Raw genomic sequence first — 19,445 nt, forward strand, 5'->3', positions numbered from 1 at the left:
ATAAAATCAAGTTCTTGGGGCACACTTTTGGATTTTTTTTTGAATACTAAGTGGCTGTCAAATCTTTTATGATGCTCATTGACTTAGCGTTTTCAATTCTGCTACCATTTCTGTCTAGTTAGACCTTTCCTAATGCAACACTTATGCTATTTTTGTATGGCAGATGGGTATCTACCCCAAAGCTAGTGCAGAAATCATGTATCATCTAGATACTAAAAACGAACAATTCTTTACTAGTGTCTTCCATGTAAGGGTAGTATTATATAAAATAGAATAAGAAAAAAAATTTGCATTTCAAGGTAATCTTGTTTCTAGTTTGCACTCAGGTTTCTAGTGTGGAAAGTCCAAATAGTGTTTGTGCTGAAAATGTGTATTGTAAGTTTAAAAACAAACAACAAAAACTTGTGCAAACAAAATATACTTAGGTTTTTTCTTAAAGTTGAGTATAGCATGCCGTAGTTGTACTGTGTTAATAGTTGTCTTTTCAGTCTAAAGGCCACTTTCCATAATGATAATGAAGACAGATTACACTTTCTTGAGACAGATTTTTCTAGGTAAGAATTAATTTGATGTCTTTAAACAGCTGAAACCTGTAGGGTTTCATGCTCTAATCAAACAATCTGATGTACATCACTTTCCATAAAAGAAACATTATATATATTAAAACTATAAACTTCTGTGTCTAGTTCTTGTCAGAAGGCTTTGAAGTAACTGAACTTTTATTTTTAATTTTTCTGTTCTTGAAATGCTTGTCTTGGTGGGTGCACAGCACCTGTATTTACAACCAATGCTCTTCTGTAAGCTGCATGGTCAAATGCACTGTTTTGTTCTTCTTGTTTAGGTTTAAATTATCATGAAAAGACTTTCAGTCTATCCTTCCTTTCTGACATTGGCAGTGAGTAGTTAAAATGTGGTATGTTAACAGGAAAGCTTTTTTTCTCTTCTGGTGGCCTAGGCACAGCAACATTTTCTCAGGTTTGCTCCTTGCCTGTCTTTCCCATGCTGAGTGGGGGGGGTGAAACTGCCTGGAGCCATGTGTTTCTACTTAGAGATCTAGAGATAACTAGCTATAAATGAAATAGACAGTAAGAAGTCTTTAGTCACCCTGGTGGTATCGAGAGTTCGATAGCATTTTTTGAAACTCTTAAATTGTTCACTTCCCTGCTGCCCCAGGCTATGTACGCAGCAATGGTGACAAGCAATTTGTACATTGTGTGATAGTTCACTATCCTTGTGTATGCTTTTTTATCAAGCACAGTGCACGTGCTTTTGATCCAGGGCTCAGAGTTACAAACACAAGTGAGTTGGATCCAGCATGTGGTGCATAGTTGACTTTGACGTGGTTTGTAATAGAAGGGGTCTGAAAGAAGTTTGAGAGAGTTGGAAGTATTTCCAAAAGCCTGGCATGGTAGATTTGTAGGGTGATAGTAGATTTGTAGGGTGAAACAGTTGTTGCTAGGGAGGCTGTCTACACTGTATTTATGGGGGTTTACTTAGTACTAGCTCTAGACTGGTACATGGTACTGATACACATTAGCTTGGAGGGCACCTTTCAGTTTCATTCCATCTGAGAGGAATGTAAATGCTGCTCCTGGACACTGTCATGGTATCAACAAGAGACTAAGTGAGGACAACTGAGAAAATTGAAACATAAACATGCAACTTCTCTGGGTGCATCCACGTTAATGTAAACAATTTGCTTCATTCTGAACGAAAATACAGTTTAACTTTGGCAAGGATATTGGACAACAAACTTTGTAAGCTGTCATAAGCATGATTTTGCTCATGTACAATACAAATCCCTTTTTATTTTTTTCCAGTCTGTTCTATCAACACATTGAATTTAGAGTTTCTTCTCTGTTGTCCATGTAAAGTTGATTATTCAGACTTGTATTTCAGGGAGACACTATTTGTCTTTAGCTTGTGAAAATGGGGAGACTTACCTAAATAACCCATTTTTGGTATGTATAGTAATTCATTCAATTTCTAGGTATCAAAGAAGTACTAGCTTATTTTTTATGCTAAATAATATCTGCCCCAAACAAATACTAGGTTTTGTTCTGTGCAGTATACAACTTACCACAACAAGATGGCACCTTAATGTGGTTAAGGTGTAATTTCTTGTATGCAATATGCAGTAGAATTAGTAATTGGAAATTAATAAAATAGAAACTTAAAAATTAACATTAACCCTTCCTTGGTCGTCTTGTCTCAGTTAGAAGACAATCTGGTTATGTTGCAGAACTAATTATCTTAAGCTCTGTAATGATGTCTTTATCTGAAAAGGGGGTAAATAACGACTAATATATAGTCAGATTGGATTTACTGTATATGAAGTAGTTGATAAGGAGTTGGTAAATTTTTGACTTACCATTTGAAATGGAAATGTACATTAAATAAATTTAGTACAAAGATTTAGTCAGTCAGCATTACAGAGTAGTTAGTTTTCAGAAAAACAATCATACAGAAAAACAATCAAAGCTTTGTGTGCTTTGATCTTTTTGCAGTTCTTGTGACTTTTGTCACATTTAAAATTGCTATTTTAAAAAAAAATTTGTTTTAACAGACGATTCATATGAATCTTGAGATTTGGCATTAGGAAACACCTGGAAATCCAGAAGGAACTATCTTAAGAAATACTTTGAGGGTTAGAGTTAATGAGCATTCAGTACTCTGGCCATGTGAAGAAAATAGGTTAGGTGTATATATTGGCAGTGGAATAAATATAGAACAACAATATCCTATTGTTGATACCTGCTCCCTTAACTGTACTGATGCAACTGTTAGTGGGGCTATACTGTGATTGAGATTGCTGCATGATCTGAATTAAAAATAATGCAATAACAGATGGCTGTAAGCTGTGGATTGGGTAAAGGCACCAAAAAGAAGAAAAAATTTAGTTGATCTTTTACCACTAAAGCCAACAAGCTGTGTGAATTACATATTGGCTTGCATAGTGCTCTCGTTCTTTACACAAATGAAGTATAAGTTTTGAAGTGAGGGAGAAACAGAATACTTTTGCTTGTAAACGTGAAAGATACAGTGGTCTCACCAGTAGCAATATCCTAATATTCCTTAAGAGATCGTACTGAATCATCAATTGTAAGTAGCACTATTAATGTCCCCTATGTATCAGTATTGTTCAGTGCCAGAAAGTACAAAATTTTGACTGCAACACTCTTGAAGAATAAAAGTTCTATTTCTAAGCTACGCATACAGTTGGTTAGCAGATGCATGAAAATAATTCATGGAGGGGGAAAGCTTGGAAAACTGCAGAGCTTCATTCATATTACCTCAGCAGTAGCAATGTTGTGAGTAGAGAACCAGTTAGATGTTTTACTCAGTTAACTTGTGGGACTATAATTGTGGAAGCCTGGAAGTTTGCAAGAGGTTTGTTATTAATACAACATATTTTTTGTAGATTAGTCATGATTGTTGGTCAGAATTACACAGAGTTGTGAATGAGTAAATGGAGAAGGTGTTGTAGTTATTTTAGTGTAGTTAGATTTGAAATGCTACTACTACTGTCTCTCATAAAAAGCTCTAAAATGTCAATAGTGAAGTTTATCATAGATGAATTCTCAGTTAAAATGCAGTCTTCAAAATTGAAACAAGTCACCAAGGAAACCTTTAAGGAATTTCTGCGACCAGCTCACTAATTTATCCTGTTATTATACTGCTCACAATCCAGAGAACAAGGGGCCCAATTTTATATGCTAATATAAACTTAAAAACATACAAGATCTTCATACCCATTGGGTGATCTAAATTGGAAGATCAAGTTGCGTCAGCTAATGCAGCAATGTCTAGGAGGGTGTGGAAGGGGAAAGCTAATAATTCATTCTGTTCAATATGAAACTGAGCTAGATGGGTTTTTAGTAAGACTTGTGTGGTTTCAATCTTCTCACTGAAACTGCTAGTCTTTCCTTTCTTCTGGTGTTTACTAATGCTATTCATATGTACAGATCAGTAGGCAAGAACATAGCCTACATCTGTTGCAATTTCTTGGCGTTGGATGTTGGCAATCTTCCAACTGAACTTTTATGTTTGACCTAGTACTCCAGTGATAGCAGCTTTTCCTTAGGCAGTACAAGCTCTCATCACATGCTTACCATCCCCCCAGTATATACGAGAGCATAGTGGAGTAGTGTTTTATTTTCCAGGGACAGAGATTGTTCCAAAAGACTTCAGCATACCTATCTCCCTGTGGCCACTTGTAAACTGCCTGCTAAGAACTGAAACTCTTCCAGCCTGTTGCAAAGTCAGCAGAAAAAGTATCTCTAATCTTGAAACTCAGGGAGATAAATTTGAAGTCCAATTCCAATATGAAATTCCATTTGTTGTAGAGTTAACTAAGCAAGTTCATACAAAATATTGTGGGTACTAGAAACTGCTTTTCTGGAGGGTACCGTAGCCTTCGGTGTAGACATTCATGGGATATAGCTTTCGATAGACTGAGCCATCATGTGTTAACCACGTTTATATCCAGAGCCCTGAAATGAGGGTAAATTTCAATGTGATGTTGCAATAGTGTATTTCAAAGACTCTCTAGAGGTGTTAAGGTACAGGAAGGATGAGAAATAGATGATAGGGATGTCTGTTCCTGGGCACTGTTTTGGTAAATAAACTCATGTATAAATGTAATGGAACTTCAACTTTACGTGACTTGATATAATATCCAAACTGCAATGTGTTACTGGGATGATATTCCCATTGACGTTAATGAGAACTCTGGCTTCAGGTAAGAAGAGCTGAAGAAACCTTTCATGGTAGTGACGTAGTAGTAACTCCATGGTAGTGGACTGAGAAGAGGTAAAAGTAAGGGAACAATGCAGTAGAGCCTGTTCTTGCTTTGTGACAATGCAAGTACACGGTTTGTTGGTACTGTTCTTGAAAAGAGTGAACAAAACTATATAATCTTTTTATGATGATCTGCATATGTTTTGTTATCATTTTAAAATTGTTTTTGTTTATCTGCAAACTTCCTAACAGCCCTGGGCACTTAGCCTGGGTATTTTAGACATTGAATAGTTGTACTCCCATACTACGTGCTTGGAAACACATTTAAGCTGTAGCATAAAAAAAGTAGTTAGTTCGATCTATACTTTGTGGTTTGAATCCTCCTGGTGGTATCTCCAACATTCTGCTTTAGAGTACAAAATTATAAGCGAGGCATCTGCTAATTGTCTTCCGTAAGGCTTTTACCCCAAATATACAGTTACCAATCATTGCTATTAAAACACTGCATTGTGCATTGGCTTTATTTCTATGGTGTGCTCAGCCAGGCTCTGGGTGATCTTTAGTTATGGACATTTCAGGTTTTGTTTCACTCGGTTATTTCTGGCTGGTTGGAGTGGCTGTGTTAATATGCTTTTACCATTTCTTGCTTATAATGCTAAATGTTAAATTCAGTACGCACATATTCTTGTCAGAAATTCGTCAGAGGACCACAGCTCAAAGAAATGCTTCTACACCCACGCCTGCAACTCCTAAACAAGGCTCTCCAAAATCACTTGCTCCAGTAACAGCATCTCCTAATCTGCAGAGGGATGCATCCGCTCTGAGTGGGCCACTGGAAAGAACTGCTGTGCCATCCTTGCAGTCAAACATTCCACCAAGGCACCCTGGATCCCCTGCTACTTCAGTGCCTGGAATGGGTAAACAGAACACTTAATGTTATTTACAGTTTATATTGTTTTCTCTGGTTACCAATAAAATAGGCCATTTTCAGACAGTATGGAAATGGCATTTCATTTGGAAATAGCAGAGCAGTTATCTGATTAAGCAGGAGTTCCATATTCAATTAGCCATAACTCTTTACAGCTGGCACCTTTTGATGCTGAAACCTATTGCCTGAGCTCATTTAACTGTTATGGCTTCTTTGTTTAAATGGCAATAAAACTTTGCAGTATTCTGTAGTCAACAATATAGCATACCTTTTTATGTTCTTAGTTTAGAAGAGCTCTACAGTTATATAAATCAGGTACAGAGGAGAACACTTTCCGAATACATTCATGTTTCTCACTAAACCCTGCACATATTTTTTAACATGCATCCTGACATTTATTTAAATTTTTACTCTAGGAGGTATACTCATGCAATCTATACTCATAGATTAAAGTGTAAAATAGCAAATGTGCCAGAAAAGTTGTCTGTGGTGTAGCTGAATTTTTCTAAAGTCGTATGTTAGTTTGGTACAATAGTCAAGTGTTTACTGACGGGTCAAAATCAGGATGTTCCTTAAAACTTGATTTCATGTCCTGAAAATGCTTTTTCCTTCGTTTCTGGTTTGCTGTTCGGAAGGGATGGACTTTATCAAATAGCATCCCTCTTATGCAAGTTAGTTCATGTTACAACATCTGAGAGATTTTGAGAGAGGGGCAGATGTTCTCATTCTGCTCGTTGAAGGTGAAGCAGAACAGGGTAGTGCCAGGACTTCCATTTGTTGCAAGATGTCTGTCAAGTTGGACTACAAAGCAATGGAGGAGATAAAAATGTCATCTTGAAAGTAAAAGGGATGCAACTTGCCAAGATCCTTTTCAGCACCACTGTAATTTGGAGTAGTTCTTTGCTCTGTATACAATGATCAAGAATATTTTCTGCTGCATTTCCCTGATTTTTTTTTTTTTTTTAACTTAGCTGAAGTCTTACTGTACTTCCTTGCTTACTAACCTCCATGGTACAATGTAAAAGTAGTACTGTATGTTGGCACCCTGTCTCTTAATGGAAAATCTTGCATAGCTGAATTTTAATATGCCTGTTCAAAATATTTGGTATAGTGGAATAAACTCGTCACAGAGTTGTGATCTCTTAGCTCTTCTCAGGATCCTTTAAGTCTTATTTTTGCTTGGTAATTGTTTACCTGTATTATGAAACTGCTATTTTTTTTTTTTTTGCTTTTATTCCTGGAATGAACTGCGAAGACAAACTATTAATACTTTCTGATTATCTTGAAGTACCACAAATTAGCTCCACACGCAAAGAAACTGGTCATTTTGTTTCAAAAGGTGTTTACTGAAACCTGCTTATTGAAGATTCCTTATGGAGTTTAACATCACATGATCCTTCTTGGTTGAGTCTGGCTATATGATAAAACAGTTTTAGCTATATTCTTTCTTTTTCTTGGAAGAAGATTCAGGCACAATGAATAAGCTGGATGAATGTTAGCCTTTGCTGCAGAAAATGTTTAGAGGAAAAAAAAACTATTAAAAGGACAGTTGCCAATTGTATTAATTAAAGTATTTAATGCTTTATAGGCACATTTTTTCACTGGAACAAACACATTTTTCTATTGTATGCAGCAGTGGAAGCAGCTGTAATTGTCAATGTGGAAGCCCTGTTTTCTGTTGAGTTTTCCCAAACCTTCCCATTGCATAAAACTTCAGTCATGTAACTGTAGTGACAAGTATGTAAATTCACTATCTGTAACAGTAATATCATTGCATCTAAGTTTATGCATGGCTTGCAACAAATATGAATAGCCTTAATTATTTCTAAAGTGGAGAAGATTAATAATTCATTTTCATTATACTATATTTTGTAGAGGAGAATCAATTTAATGTGTATTACCATGGAGCTCCCATATGTTTGAAAATTAATAACCAGCAGGTAGTTGAGAGTTTGCCAAGCTTTGCAAAAATGACCAGTCTTTCTACGATGATTGCTTTTGATGTTTATATTAATTACTGGTGTCCATAACAGCATGAGAACTGAGATGATTGGTTTGAGTTATTAGTAGGCAGGTAAATGAAGGTTTTCTTGGAGCATGTTCTAGGTACTTAATGTTTATCTTATTTTTTAACTACTAGAAACTTTCATATGTTGTGATATACAGGTCATATGAAAACAATATCTTTTGAATATAATACTAAATCCATGTTTGAGTGTTAATCAGATATTGAGGAAAATTATTTTAGAATTCTAATATTGTAGATTTTTAGTGTTTCAGATCTTTGCTTTCACACCTGTGTCAAACATTGACCATTCACTTTTTTAAAGGAAGCATTGGGGCTTTTATTGTGAAGCTTTAGCAAATGTATTTTGCTTAAAGTCTTCTCTGGGTAGCTTTTTCCAAATCTATGAAATACAGAGTTCTGCCTAGCAAATGGTGGACTTTTTTTTTTTTTTTTTTTTTTTTTCTCCTGTGACTGCTTTGAGGATTTTCTTAGTCTTCAGTACTACTTGTTCCCAGAATACAAGAATAATTTGGGAATGTATTCCCTGATTTACATCTCTTGACTACAGGTCCCCTGTTTATGAAAGCAAGAGTTATTTTAAAAAGTATAATAAGCATGTAAATTGCAGTATTTTCTATTCAAATTTATTGTACTTGTTAAGATCAGGATAGTCTTCAGGTCAGTTTTCCAGAACTGACAGAAACATTGCAATGGTAAGGATGAAATTAATCTCATTCTGCGTGTAGGACTTGGAGAGGATGTTGCTCTAAATATTTGGGTCCTACTTCTTGAAACTGTGTTTCTGACATTTGTCCTAGGGTATCCAGGTAATCATACATAGCTATTGAACTTCAGCTTTACAGCTGAATATAGCACGTTCTGGTATAAGTAACTTTTTCTGTTGTTGCTCCCATCTGTGAGAGATAAAAGGTATCAGGTTTGAGACGGTAATTACTGCCTGTTACATCCAATGCTATGTTTAAACTGAAAGCTTATCTTGGATCAGTATACTAAATGGTGAGACTTGCTGTGTTGTCTTTGCCTCTATACTTATGGCACACATGCTATTTCTGTGCATATATGCATGAAAATATGAATTGTATTGCTGGGAGCAATGATTTTAGCTGGGAGCAGCACCAAGGCATGCATAAAGTGCTACAGGAAAGATAAATCTATCATCTGAGAAGCTTAAAAGTCTGAAAGTCACTTTTTTCCCTTGGTATCTTTCAGTTAAATGCCATTTTGAATTAGTTCAATTTATTAACAAAAACTACTCTTTTAGTAGTCTGTTATTTTAAGTTGTTTATAGGAGATTCTGTAAAACACATCTTCTACTAGAACTATCTGTTCTACTAGACAGATAGTAAATTGAAAAAAGAGTCAAAAGCTGAATGTCATCAATAAAAGTCCACCTAAGCTGTTGACTTGTATAAAATGCCTTTTGGCCAGGAATGTGTCCTTGGGAAGTGATTTTAGCTATTTAGTTATTTGAATGGTGATGTTTCTTACCAAATTTTGTTGCTCATTATGCCTAGCTTCTATGTCAAGGCTAGAAGGGAAGGTAGAAGTAAGGACTGAAAGCTACATAAATGGCAATTGGCAGTTCATAATGGTCTTGTAGTAGAGCAGAAGTTTTAGAACTTTGTGTATGGAAAGACAAATGTGTGCCATTCATCTGCTCTAATTGCCCTATGTGAATAGAGATGAAGGTGGTAGCAACTACTGTCGTTACTTGTTTTTAAAGGAGTTTTATTTTGATAGTAGGTAAACACATGGAATTTAAAAATATCTGTATCAATAGTGGTGGTCTGGCTTTTTAGACGAAGCGTAACTGAAAATACCCAACTTTAAAATAAATGTGGAGATGCAAATGTATCAAGTGGCTAGATGGTTTAATATGTAGACTGATTACACTGGGCATGTTTCCAGTTAGACACCTGCCATCTAGAAACCAGTGGGGGCTTCTTTGATAACTTTTTTAGTTCTTTTAGTGTTGTAATTGATTTCTACCAGATATATAGGTGTAAACTTGAAAAAATGAATATATAGAATTCAGAGTGTATAAAGAAAACTCAATTCTAAGGTGCGTGTTTAAAAAACATATAATTGTGAGTAATCATTAAATGCTATTAATGCATTAAGTACATCATTAAATTAATTTCTAAGGAACTTAATGCGTGGAAGTAAAATGATTTAATATAAGATGGAGCAGTAGAACTTTCTACTGTTGTGGGTTGAAAAAACTTGCACCTTTCCTAGTAGATTAAGAAATATGGTTATTCATATTAAGCAGGCAGAATTTCTATTGCACTAACATGCACAGCGAAAGATTATATACAGTAGTATAGCTGAAAATCAATTTGACATAGTTCATGTTTTCCTAGGTCTTCATCCTCCAGGTCCTCCTCTAGCAAGGCCTATTCTTCCTCGAGAAAGAGGTGTTGTGGACAGAGTTATTGAATATTTGGTTGGTGATGGTCCTCAGAACAGGTAAAATACTGCTAAAGGGAATACATAAATATGTGGGAGATATGGAGCTTAACTTTTTTTTTTTTAAAACCAGAAGGTTCAAGGTTAAAAGTATTGCAAATTGTCAGAAACTTTCTTATGATATGGCTGTTTCTTAGTGCTTCATAAGAAATCTGTAGGGAAAATGTTAACTATTTTGACCAGATTAGCTTCTACTTTGAACAGTATTAGCCACCTGATACAAAAAAAAATCTTTGATACTCAAGTAGGTAAATACATTATATTTAACAAAAATCCTCACAACTTATTTGATTATCACTTTAGCTTTATTACCTTTATAAATGCTTTCAGATTGCATTCAGAACTCTCCAGGTGTATCTGAATTTCCATGTTAAACATGATCACTTTTCATACTGACTGTATTCTAATGAAGTACAAACTTGTAAGTAGTTTGGATATTATTTTCTGACACTGCTGATACTAAAAATCTGTTCAACTGTGAGAGTCTTTCACTGTTTCTAAACCAACTTTAAAAATTACTTTTAAATATGTGGTTATTGTGTAGGGCCAACTAAATCCATTTGACTGTGGAAATTACCTCTTAAGAGTAAATGCCTAAGCTGTTAGTCAGTATCTATAGTAAAATGCATCTTCTAATTTAGTGTGTTACTGCTTAAAGGTATGTAATTATATAGTGTTCATGTTTTCTAGGTACGCCCTAATATGTCAGCAGTGTTTTTCTCACAATGGTATGGCTTTGAAGGAGGAGTTTGAATACATAGGTAAGAACTAATGTGTAGCAGGCTTGAATACATAGGTGAGAACTAATTTGTAGCAGACTACAGTAGTTGGTTTGTGTTTCATGACTAAAATGCATCATGCTTCATTTTCGTTGCAGTTAAATACTTAACTGACACTGAAATGTCACTTCATGTGGGAACAGTTTTATGGTAACTTACTGCTCTGTATCTTAAGATTTGCTTTAAAATTTAAAGAAATACGTTATTGCAACCTTCAGGCCAAGGATTTCATGTGTAGAAAGCTCTTCAGTAGAAATAGGCTTCCTCCAGTACTTCCTCCAGTACATGCCTTAAAATTGCTACTGGCTTAAAATGGTTCTCAGAAGGGTTTTATATTGAGAAACTATCTGACATTAAAGTATTCCTCTTTTACCAGAACTTAAACAAAATTTTTCTCTGGCAAGAAGATCTTGGGGAGGTATCAGAAAAGGAGTGGGAACAAGCCCAGGGGGGCTATATGTGAATTTATGGCTGATGATAACTTAAGACAGACACAGCTCTTTATTGAACACAGATGTTTTATTTTGCCTCCTTTCTGCCACAAGTGTAAGCCTGATGTTCAAAAAAACTAGGGAATGTTAGATAAGTCTTCTAATTCATTTTGTTTCTCTTAATTTTGCGAGGAAAATAGACAACACGGTAGAAGTATAGGCTGAAAGTTTCCTATGCATCTGAATATATTTAGTCTGTATCATGTTAGCTGAGGTGTGTTCACAGTTCAAATGTGCAGGAAATAATCATCCCCACCCCCAGTGTTTTAGTGAAAATATTCACTTAACTGTTATGTGGGATACTGTACTTCAGAACAAAATTTTTTTTCTTAAGCTGGAGCAGAATGCTCCTAAAGGAGCAAATAGTGAGGGAGATATGAAGCATCCACTTAATCAAAGGGTGAGCATAGTGACATCTCAACAAAAAACAAGTTATCTTCTAACTTAGGTCTTTTGTAGCAAAGAACAAAAGAACGTTGTGTGGCAACATCTTGTAGTACTGAATTGCATTATTTTGTTCTTTGTGGTCAAATACTTTACAATGATGGACAAAAGTACAACTGCAGCAGAGGTGATAGCAAACAGATATTTAAGAAGCAAATGTATGCTGAAGTTGAAAAGGGAACTGTATGGAACGATTTCTGTAAACTTGATGGACATACTCTCAGGCATTATTATTAATTTAATTAGTTTTAGTGTTTCAGATAGTCAGGGTATCGTGGAGGAATAAGGTGAAATATTAAATTGGTTAGTGAAACTGCTTACTGGGCGTGCTTTTGTGTAGCATTTAGGTGTGCCTACTGCTTTTTCCTGAATCCTGCAAGAAAAACGAGACCTCAGGCTCCAAGACTACCAGATTTCAGTTTTGAAAAAAAACAACCTACAGAATTGCAATCGGAAACTGAGCACCCAGAGTCAAGAGAGAGAAAACTGCAGGAGAATCAGCAGACAGAAGGTATGTGCTAATCTCACAAAGTCTGCTTTTATTTAAGGTCCAATGAAATCTCCCTGTCCCATGCATGCTGGTTTTGAATGTGCCAGCTTTCATTGATAGGTTTAAATGTTACGTATATATGATGTATATTGAGTGAGTTTTCTTTTTTATAAGAACAACTTCCTAGTAGGTACAGTTCATATTTTTTCAAGTCTTGTCCCTGCTTCTAGCTTAGCTTGTTGATGCCCTTGTCTTCTCTAGAACCCTAACGTTTCATTATATTAAGCAGAATGTCTCATGCAAATGAGACAAAATTCTTCACTCTAGTGGTACTGATACTTCACTCATAACAAAATTCTTCACTCTAGTGGTACTGATAAACAGATTGAAAACAGTGCTGTAAATTAGTTAAGAAGAGAATATGTCCTGAAGTGGTTAACTTCCACTGTGTTCAGCAGGTCATTTGATTAAGGTGTGTTGGAATTTCTGTCTTTGTTCATTTTGCTGTTTTCCTCAGGGCAGGAAAATCTAGTAAAACTGCCTTGTTTAAAATCAGGGAGTTCAAAGACAAATTGTCAATTTTAATTTAGCATAGTTCCTTTTGAGACATTTTATAGTCTACAGATACAGTAGGCATCTGGTATACAGCCAACAGGAAGATGCAGTGTTTTAAAAGACTTCAGAAATTATAATTTCAAACCAAAGAATCTCCAGTTGGCTGTGCTGTTGAATACCTAATGGAATTTTACTTTACTTTAAAACGTGGGAGCGTGTGGGGAAAAAGTTACTGAAGAAGCTACAGCCCTGATATTCAGTCTTTAAAGGCGTTGTCTATAGGAAACTGTTGGAATGTAACAAGATACTTCTGTTTGATCTTTAATACTGAGTACAAAATGGCATCTGCTTTAATTCCTGGCACGGAAAGGCTGAGTGAGACTGATAGGCAAGACTTATCTAACAGTACCCATCTCTAGGTGCGGTCTGATGAAGGGTGCATTGTAGGGAAAACTTGTTTGGTTTCTTTTCTTGTGTTGTAGTGTTCCCTTAACTGCTTTTCAGTGAAGAAGTGGCCTCAGCCACTTTGTTTAGTTCCCTGACTCGTTGCTGGGTCACCTAAAAGGGGATAGTGTCTTGTTTTGTAGGATGGAACAAAATACAGGAGGGAAGAAATTAATTTTAACATATCACTCGGTGTAGTTGAAAAACTTCATATTCAAGTACTGTGGATTAAGATGACACTTTCTTTCCTTGCGTTTGTCCCTGTGCCACGGGTTACAGTCTGCCTTAAATATGTTCATATACCTGATTCTAACAATTGTATTAGCACAGCTGAGGAGAAGGAGAATTACAGTAGAATGGCAACAGAGATAGCAGTGAATGTAACTACTTAAATGTTCTTTCACGATAAAAGTAGTGAAGCAAGACCTAAATCAGATCCGTGAAGCTACCTAAGAAAATGCAAATTTCACCTTTGCTCTCAAATGGTCTTATTCTCTTTTCAGTGAGTAGAGTATGGATTGGAGCTTCTTGGCTACTTTAAAAAAAAACAACAACAAAAAAAAAAAACAAAACAAAAAAAAAAAAAACACAACAGGTTGTTGTAGAAAAAGACATGGTTTGTTACTGGGGTCTTCAAAACTCAGGGTATTTTCCTTTGTGTGAATCAAATGGAAAAGCTCTTAAAGGCTTCAGCTTTTGGAGGTGTGTGCCTTGAGGGTTTCTAAGTGTTATTCAACTGCAGGTTCATAGAGGTTTTGAGAGAGGGGGGTGCTAATTAAGCTGGTATTATCATTGAAGGAAATGTTTATCAGACTATGCTTTTAATGGGTCTGAGCTGCTGAGCGAATTTATAGATGTTTAAAAAACTAAGTAAAGCCTTTTAAAATTAGTGCAAGATTTTCTGTAGGTACTTGAGATGTGGGAGTGAGAATTCTACAAAATACTTCTTACTTCTTATGAAAGCAGACTTTTCAGGATAAAACGTAAAATGTTTTTATTGCAGCATATGTGAAATTTTCAGCTTACCTTTAACACTGAAAATTACTTTTTTTTTAGTGTGGTCTTGTATTCTGCTGTGCTCCATTAATTACAAATAATAAATGAAAAACAACAAAAGAAAGCACTGTGGGGATTATTCACCAGTTCTTTTACTGTTAAGAAGTTATATTGAAAGTCTTGAGAAGAGGCATAAGAAATAAGTAACTGGTATGCTGATTTGTCTTTTAAGGTAGTTTAAATATCCTGATCTTTTCTGAATACTTCATCTACAAGATGATATGAAACATTCTCTTTTAGTCATTAGTAAGCAGCCAGAAATAGAGTAGTGTTAATATTTAACATAACTAATATCTGAGATGCAACATAGGCGTGCTACCGGGTCCATTTGTCATTGTGCATTATCAGTCTGTGTCTTGCCACAAAGTAATGTCTTACGAATGAGAATATCATTTTCAGTAAATCACTTTTTCCATCAGAACCCTAATTTGAAACATAACTTGGCTTCCTTGATTGTAATTTAAGCTATGAAGGGATAGCTCTGGGGAAAGCTTTTGTTCACTGTAGTAATATAAATGCTGTCATAATAAGAATAGAGTATCTTTGCTTAGATGTAAACAAACACTAACATCAAGAAACCATACTCACCACAGTGTTGACAACAGGGATATCTAAACCTTCTATGTAACTCATTTAAACTATAGCTATATAGTTTGAAAAAATTGCAAGCTAATGTAATGCAGAAGTGCTATAAATATTTTTTCACTAGTCAGCTACTTTACTAATGAGTAGAGCATGAAGCTGAATCTTTTTTTCAGTTGTGTGCTCATGCAGTGACAAGCATGCTACGTGCTACTCCTATAGATATGAGAACTGAAGAATGGTTATGTGGAGTGCTGTTGGCACTGAACCTTGGATTTTGTAATCCTCTGGAAATATGGAGTCGTCAGCTGTCAGTCTGATGCAGATTACTGGCACAGACGTCATGGTTCACTATTCAGCAGTGTAACTTGGGAAATTTTAATACCAGAATGAAGCAATATACCTCACTTTTTTTATTTTTTTTAAGTGTCTTTTTTTTTTTTTTTCTATCAAAGGCTAGTCTCTGAGCATTCAGAAGTATTATTTTTCTGTATAAGACCCAAACATTATAACACCAGGAACTACTTTTAACTCTGTGGTTGATTTTGCTTTCCTTATGTTTGGTACTATTGCACTGTCCTTGATATAGGCTTATCATTTAACAATGTTTTGAAAGATGAAACAAGAAAATTTGTCAGCTTGAGTATTTTGTGTTGAATATCTAGTGCTGATGTTCAAAGGTCTTCATTAGATTACTTTGAACTTCTGATCACCATGATGAAATCTGGACTTTATGAAGACAACTTCCCTTGCTGTCTCCAGATTCTATGGAGTTCTTTGACCGTCTGATGAAATATTTTGATAATTTAATGCTTTTAGCGCATCTGAAGATTTTTGACATACAACAACTGTTAGTATGTTTGAAAAGATTTCCGTTTAAAAGGCAGATGCAGAAATCTGGTTTGCACTTCAACAGAAGTGTTCACAGTAATGCTGTCCTTCAAAAATAACACTCCAAGTTGTTCCACGTATGTGCTTATTTGTGAGTTCTACCAAAAGTGGCATGGCCTTGGGCAAATGTTACAAGTGGAGTAGAAACTTTAGGAATTAAACTGGTCAGGGACAAAGTACTAAGGAATAAGCTTCTGGTCAAAATGGTCTCAGTTGACTGTTGAAAAAACCAACCAAACAAACAAAAACATAACCAACCAAAAAACAACAACAACAACAGCAAAAACCAATCAAACAAAAAGATCTGGTTGCTTCTTTTGCTTCTTTACCAAATCTGCACTACTTCTGCAGGACAGCATGAGTATGCTATATCTTTTTAAGCCATTATTTCTTTGAAAAGATCCAGGTATCTGCTGTGCCTTTTCCTTAGTTCAGCTAGTATGGCTAGAATTCTGATATCTCAGTAGATCCTTGTCAGCTTAACTCAAGTTTAATGACTTCTTAACAACTTTATTTTTTTAAGAAATGGTTACATTTTTTTCTGGCTTTGTGAATACCTGCATACCAGACATGTTTCTTCTCTTGACCTAGTAGTGATACAGTATTGTGATACCACTGGTTATGCAATGAAATACTCTGCAACAAAAAGAGGGGTAGCTGACCTCTCAGTGTGAAGTACATACAAGTAAATACTATGCTTTAAGCAGAAGTGCTAGTAACAGAACTTGTGTAGCCGGAAGCAGGACTTTTAAGATTGCATTGATACAGTTCTTAAACTTGCCTTAAGCTGTTTGCTGTTGAGATTATATATGCGTAGCTGCATTCAGTTAAATCATGTATTAATAACTGATCATCAAGGGTACCACCTCTCTTTTGTCATCTTTAAGCTTACTTTTAGAGCTTTATCATTCAGCTACTGCACTTAAAGCAGTAATTTAAATAACTCAGTATTAAGATCTAGTGGACTCTCCACTAGTCAGTGTATTTAAAATGAAATCACTGTATATATTTAATACAGGTTGATCATGTTTGCAGTTGGAGCAAACAAGTAGCATTGCTTGTTGTGACTGCCACAGCTTCCTGTTTTAAAGTATCTGTTCTTTAGTTCCTTAATTTTGTCAGACCTTTAATTATTAATTTTCCATCTAAGTTGTTTTTTAATTGTATATTCTGCAGAGTTTCAGCTGTTTTACTAAGTTCATTAAAGTGAAGGGAAAGGCCATGTGAAATAAATACCTGACTTGTTTTCTTTAGGAAAACAGTGTCTCCATGCTTTTCAGTAGAATATAACAGTGAGAGCAGCATCCCTTTCCTGTTCCTTTGAATACAGATAGTTGGAACATGCAGTCTATCAGGCTTTTTGCTTTTCAACAGAAGTTTCTGCTAGTGGCTAATTGTCCTTGGGGCTGTCCTCAAGCCCATTGTAGATGCTCAGCATCTTCCTAATCACACTGAATGCATGGTTCCCTCAATCCCTACATTGACCAGGCTAAGAACAAGTCACGTTTTACAGGTTGCTGGATCATAATTCTGAGGAATAAAGGACTGAACCTGAGTAGATAAATAATGTTTGCACTATACTACACATGAGTTGAAGGCATGGAGTTCTTTTCCTCCCATCCTATGCTTTCTTTGTGACTAAAGCTTCAACAGCAGCAATAAAGAATGAATGTAACTTAGGTGTGGGGGGGCTAGAGCAGGAGAAGGCACAAACTCATAGAATTGGAGGCTGAAGAAAATAGAGTTCAGATGAGGAGGAAGAAAACTGATAGTAGGAAGATTAAGAATACTCGATAACTTTTGCTGGCAGTTTTGAGATATTGGGAACTGGATTTTTGTCTTTTTTTCTAACTACCTGGCTCCTTAAATGTAGTTTCCACCAAGTAGAGTGTTTAGGCTCTGTGTGGTGGTTGAACTTATGCAGAAAAACCTGTACAATTGCTAACACTTCCATTACCAAGCACAAGCTGAATTAAGATAATGTCTTAATTCTGGCATTCTCTCTTGTTAAACAAACAAGCTTGGAAAGGTTCTGAGTGTGAACAGACACATATAACATGCAGTATTTTCACTGGGGTCTGGTGAACTCTTTTCCCATAGTATTTTCTTTTTTCTTCAATTTTATAGTTTTTACCTGTGCCCTCCTTTTTAGAAAAATTATTTTTGGCCTTTCATAACTTTGTGGTGACTAGCTGAAATCGGTGTGATTGCAAAATATTTTCACAGGCCCTCTAGAAATATTAGCTACATCTTCATTTCTGAAGATGGTTATTTTATCATTTCTCTTCTCACAGAATCTGAAGAACCATCCCAGAGCATTGAGACAAATGAGACAGATGATAAAGCACTAAGTGCTGAGCAGCTGGATGATGGGCTAGCTGAAGAAGTTGAAAAAGAAGTACCAGAAAATGTTTCAACAACTGAAGACTCTGTTTCAGATTCTGCTATTTCAACCGAACAAAGTGAAGAATCTTTAGTGAAAGCTGAATAAAGTACTTCAAGTGCCTTCAGTAGCTAGTTTTTAGCTTTGTTCATGCCTGTTGTTATTATTCAGGTGAGCTTTTTTTAAATGGTACAACTTAAAAATCTCGCTTGAGCTTGAACTGCCTCAACTGCCACAGTGTGTCAAAGCTATGTGTGAAAGTGAGTATTGTAAATTAAGCATGTGTCTTTAAATAAGTTAACTCACAGAATGTATAGTTTGTTGAAGTCTAACAGTCATAGCCGTTGCTCAATTTGCATATTTAAAAACTTAAAATAAGTTTTATTGAAGGTGACCTAAAATTCGACCTCTCTAGCTGTCAAATGAAGAGCCACAAACTCGCCACAACACAACTGACCTAGTTAAGTTTGGTCTAGTGAACTTAAAGATACTTTTTAATTCTTCCCTGTTAAATTGAATACATCTTAAGTACAGATGTTTACAAGCTGAGATGTCATCCGACATTTGACTTGAGCATATAGAAAGTGTCATAACAGTGGTGTTAATGTTATTCATTGTCTAACTTTTTGACGGAATTAAGTTAAATGACACTCACAAAAATTGCATCTCCTTTGGTGTTTGCATTGCAGATGAACCAAAGGCACATACATACAGAACTGTTTTGTGTTTACATAAAATATAGAAAGTCTCTGCACTTGATTGTACTTGAATTCAAAGCACTATTTATACCTGTACAATAATGACAAGATGAGTGAATTTTGTGCCTTTGTGTATTTTGTTAAAGGAAAATAAAGACATCTAGCAGCAAGATTCGCTTTGTGATTCCTAGAACTGAATAGAACTTCTGTTCTGTTTTATTCAGCAATTCTACAGTTTCTTTGTAGAAGTTCAGGAGGAATGTTACAAGGAACATGTATGTATGTTGCTAAGATGGCTTCCTTGCAATAGAAATAGATCCCTCATGGGTAGTGGGAGATTACATGTGATTACCAAAAGATTTTCCAACTATGCTTAAAGTCTGTTGATCGTATTTATGGTTAAAATTGCAGTGAACATTTGCTGCTGGATTACTGAAGCTGTATGTGTTTATGTAGCTTTTGAAGC

General features: G+C 35.6%; 1 protein-coding gene across 2 annotated transcripts in view; it reads left to right on the forward strand.

Annotated features, from left to right (window-relative positions):
- The window catches only part of LNPK (lunapark, ER junction formation factor), a 39,174-nt gene extending 20,023 nt beyond the window's left edge, over positions 1-19,151 (forward strand). For both annotated transcript variants that reach the window (XM_084289353.1, XM_084289354.1), the window contains exons 9-13: positions 5,433-5,657; positions 10,061-10,166; positions 10,857-10,927; positions 12,221-12,391; positions 18,193-19,151. In XM_084289353.1, the coding sequence (XP_084145479.1) occupies positions 5,433-5,657; positions 10,061-10,166; positions 10,857-10,927; positions 12,221-12,391; positions 18,193-18,389 (770 nt within the window). In that variant the 3' untranslated portion in view covers positions 18,390-19,151. The remainder of the gene's footprint in view (positions 1-5,432; positions 5,658-10,060; positions 10,167-10,856; positions 10,928-12,220; positions 12,392-18,192) is intronic.
- The last annotated feature ends 294 nt before the right edge of the window (positions 19,152-19,445 follow it).

The sequence above is a fragment of the Netta rufina genome, assembly GCF_964035555.1.
Source record: "Netta rufina genome assembly, chromosome: 6".
Lineage (NCBI taxonomy): Eukaryota > Metazoa > Chordata > Aves > Anseriformes > Anatidae > Netta > Netta rufina.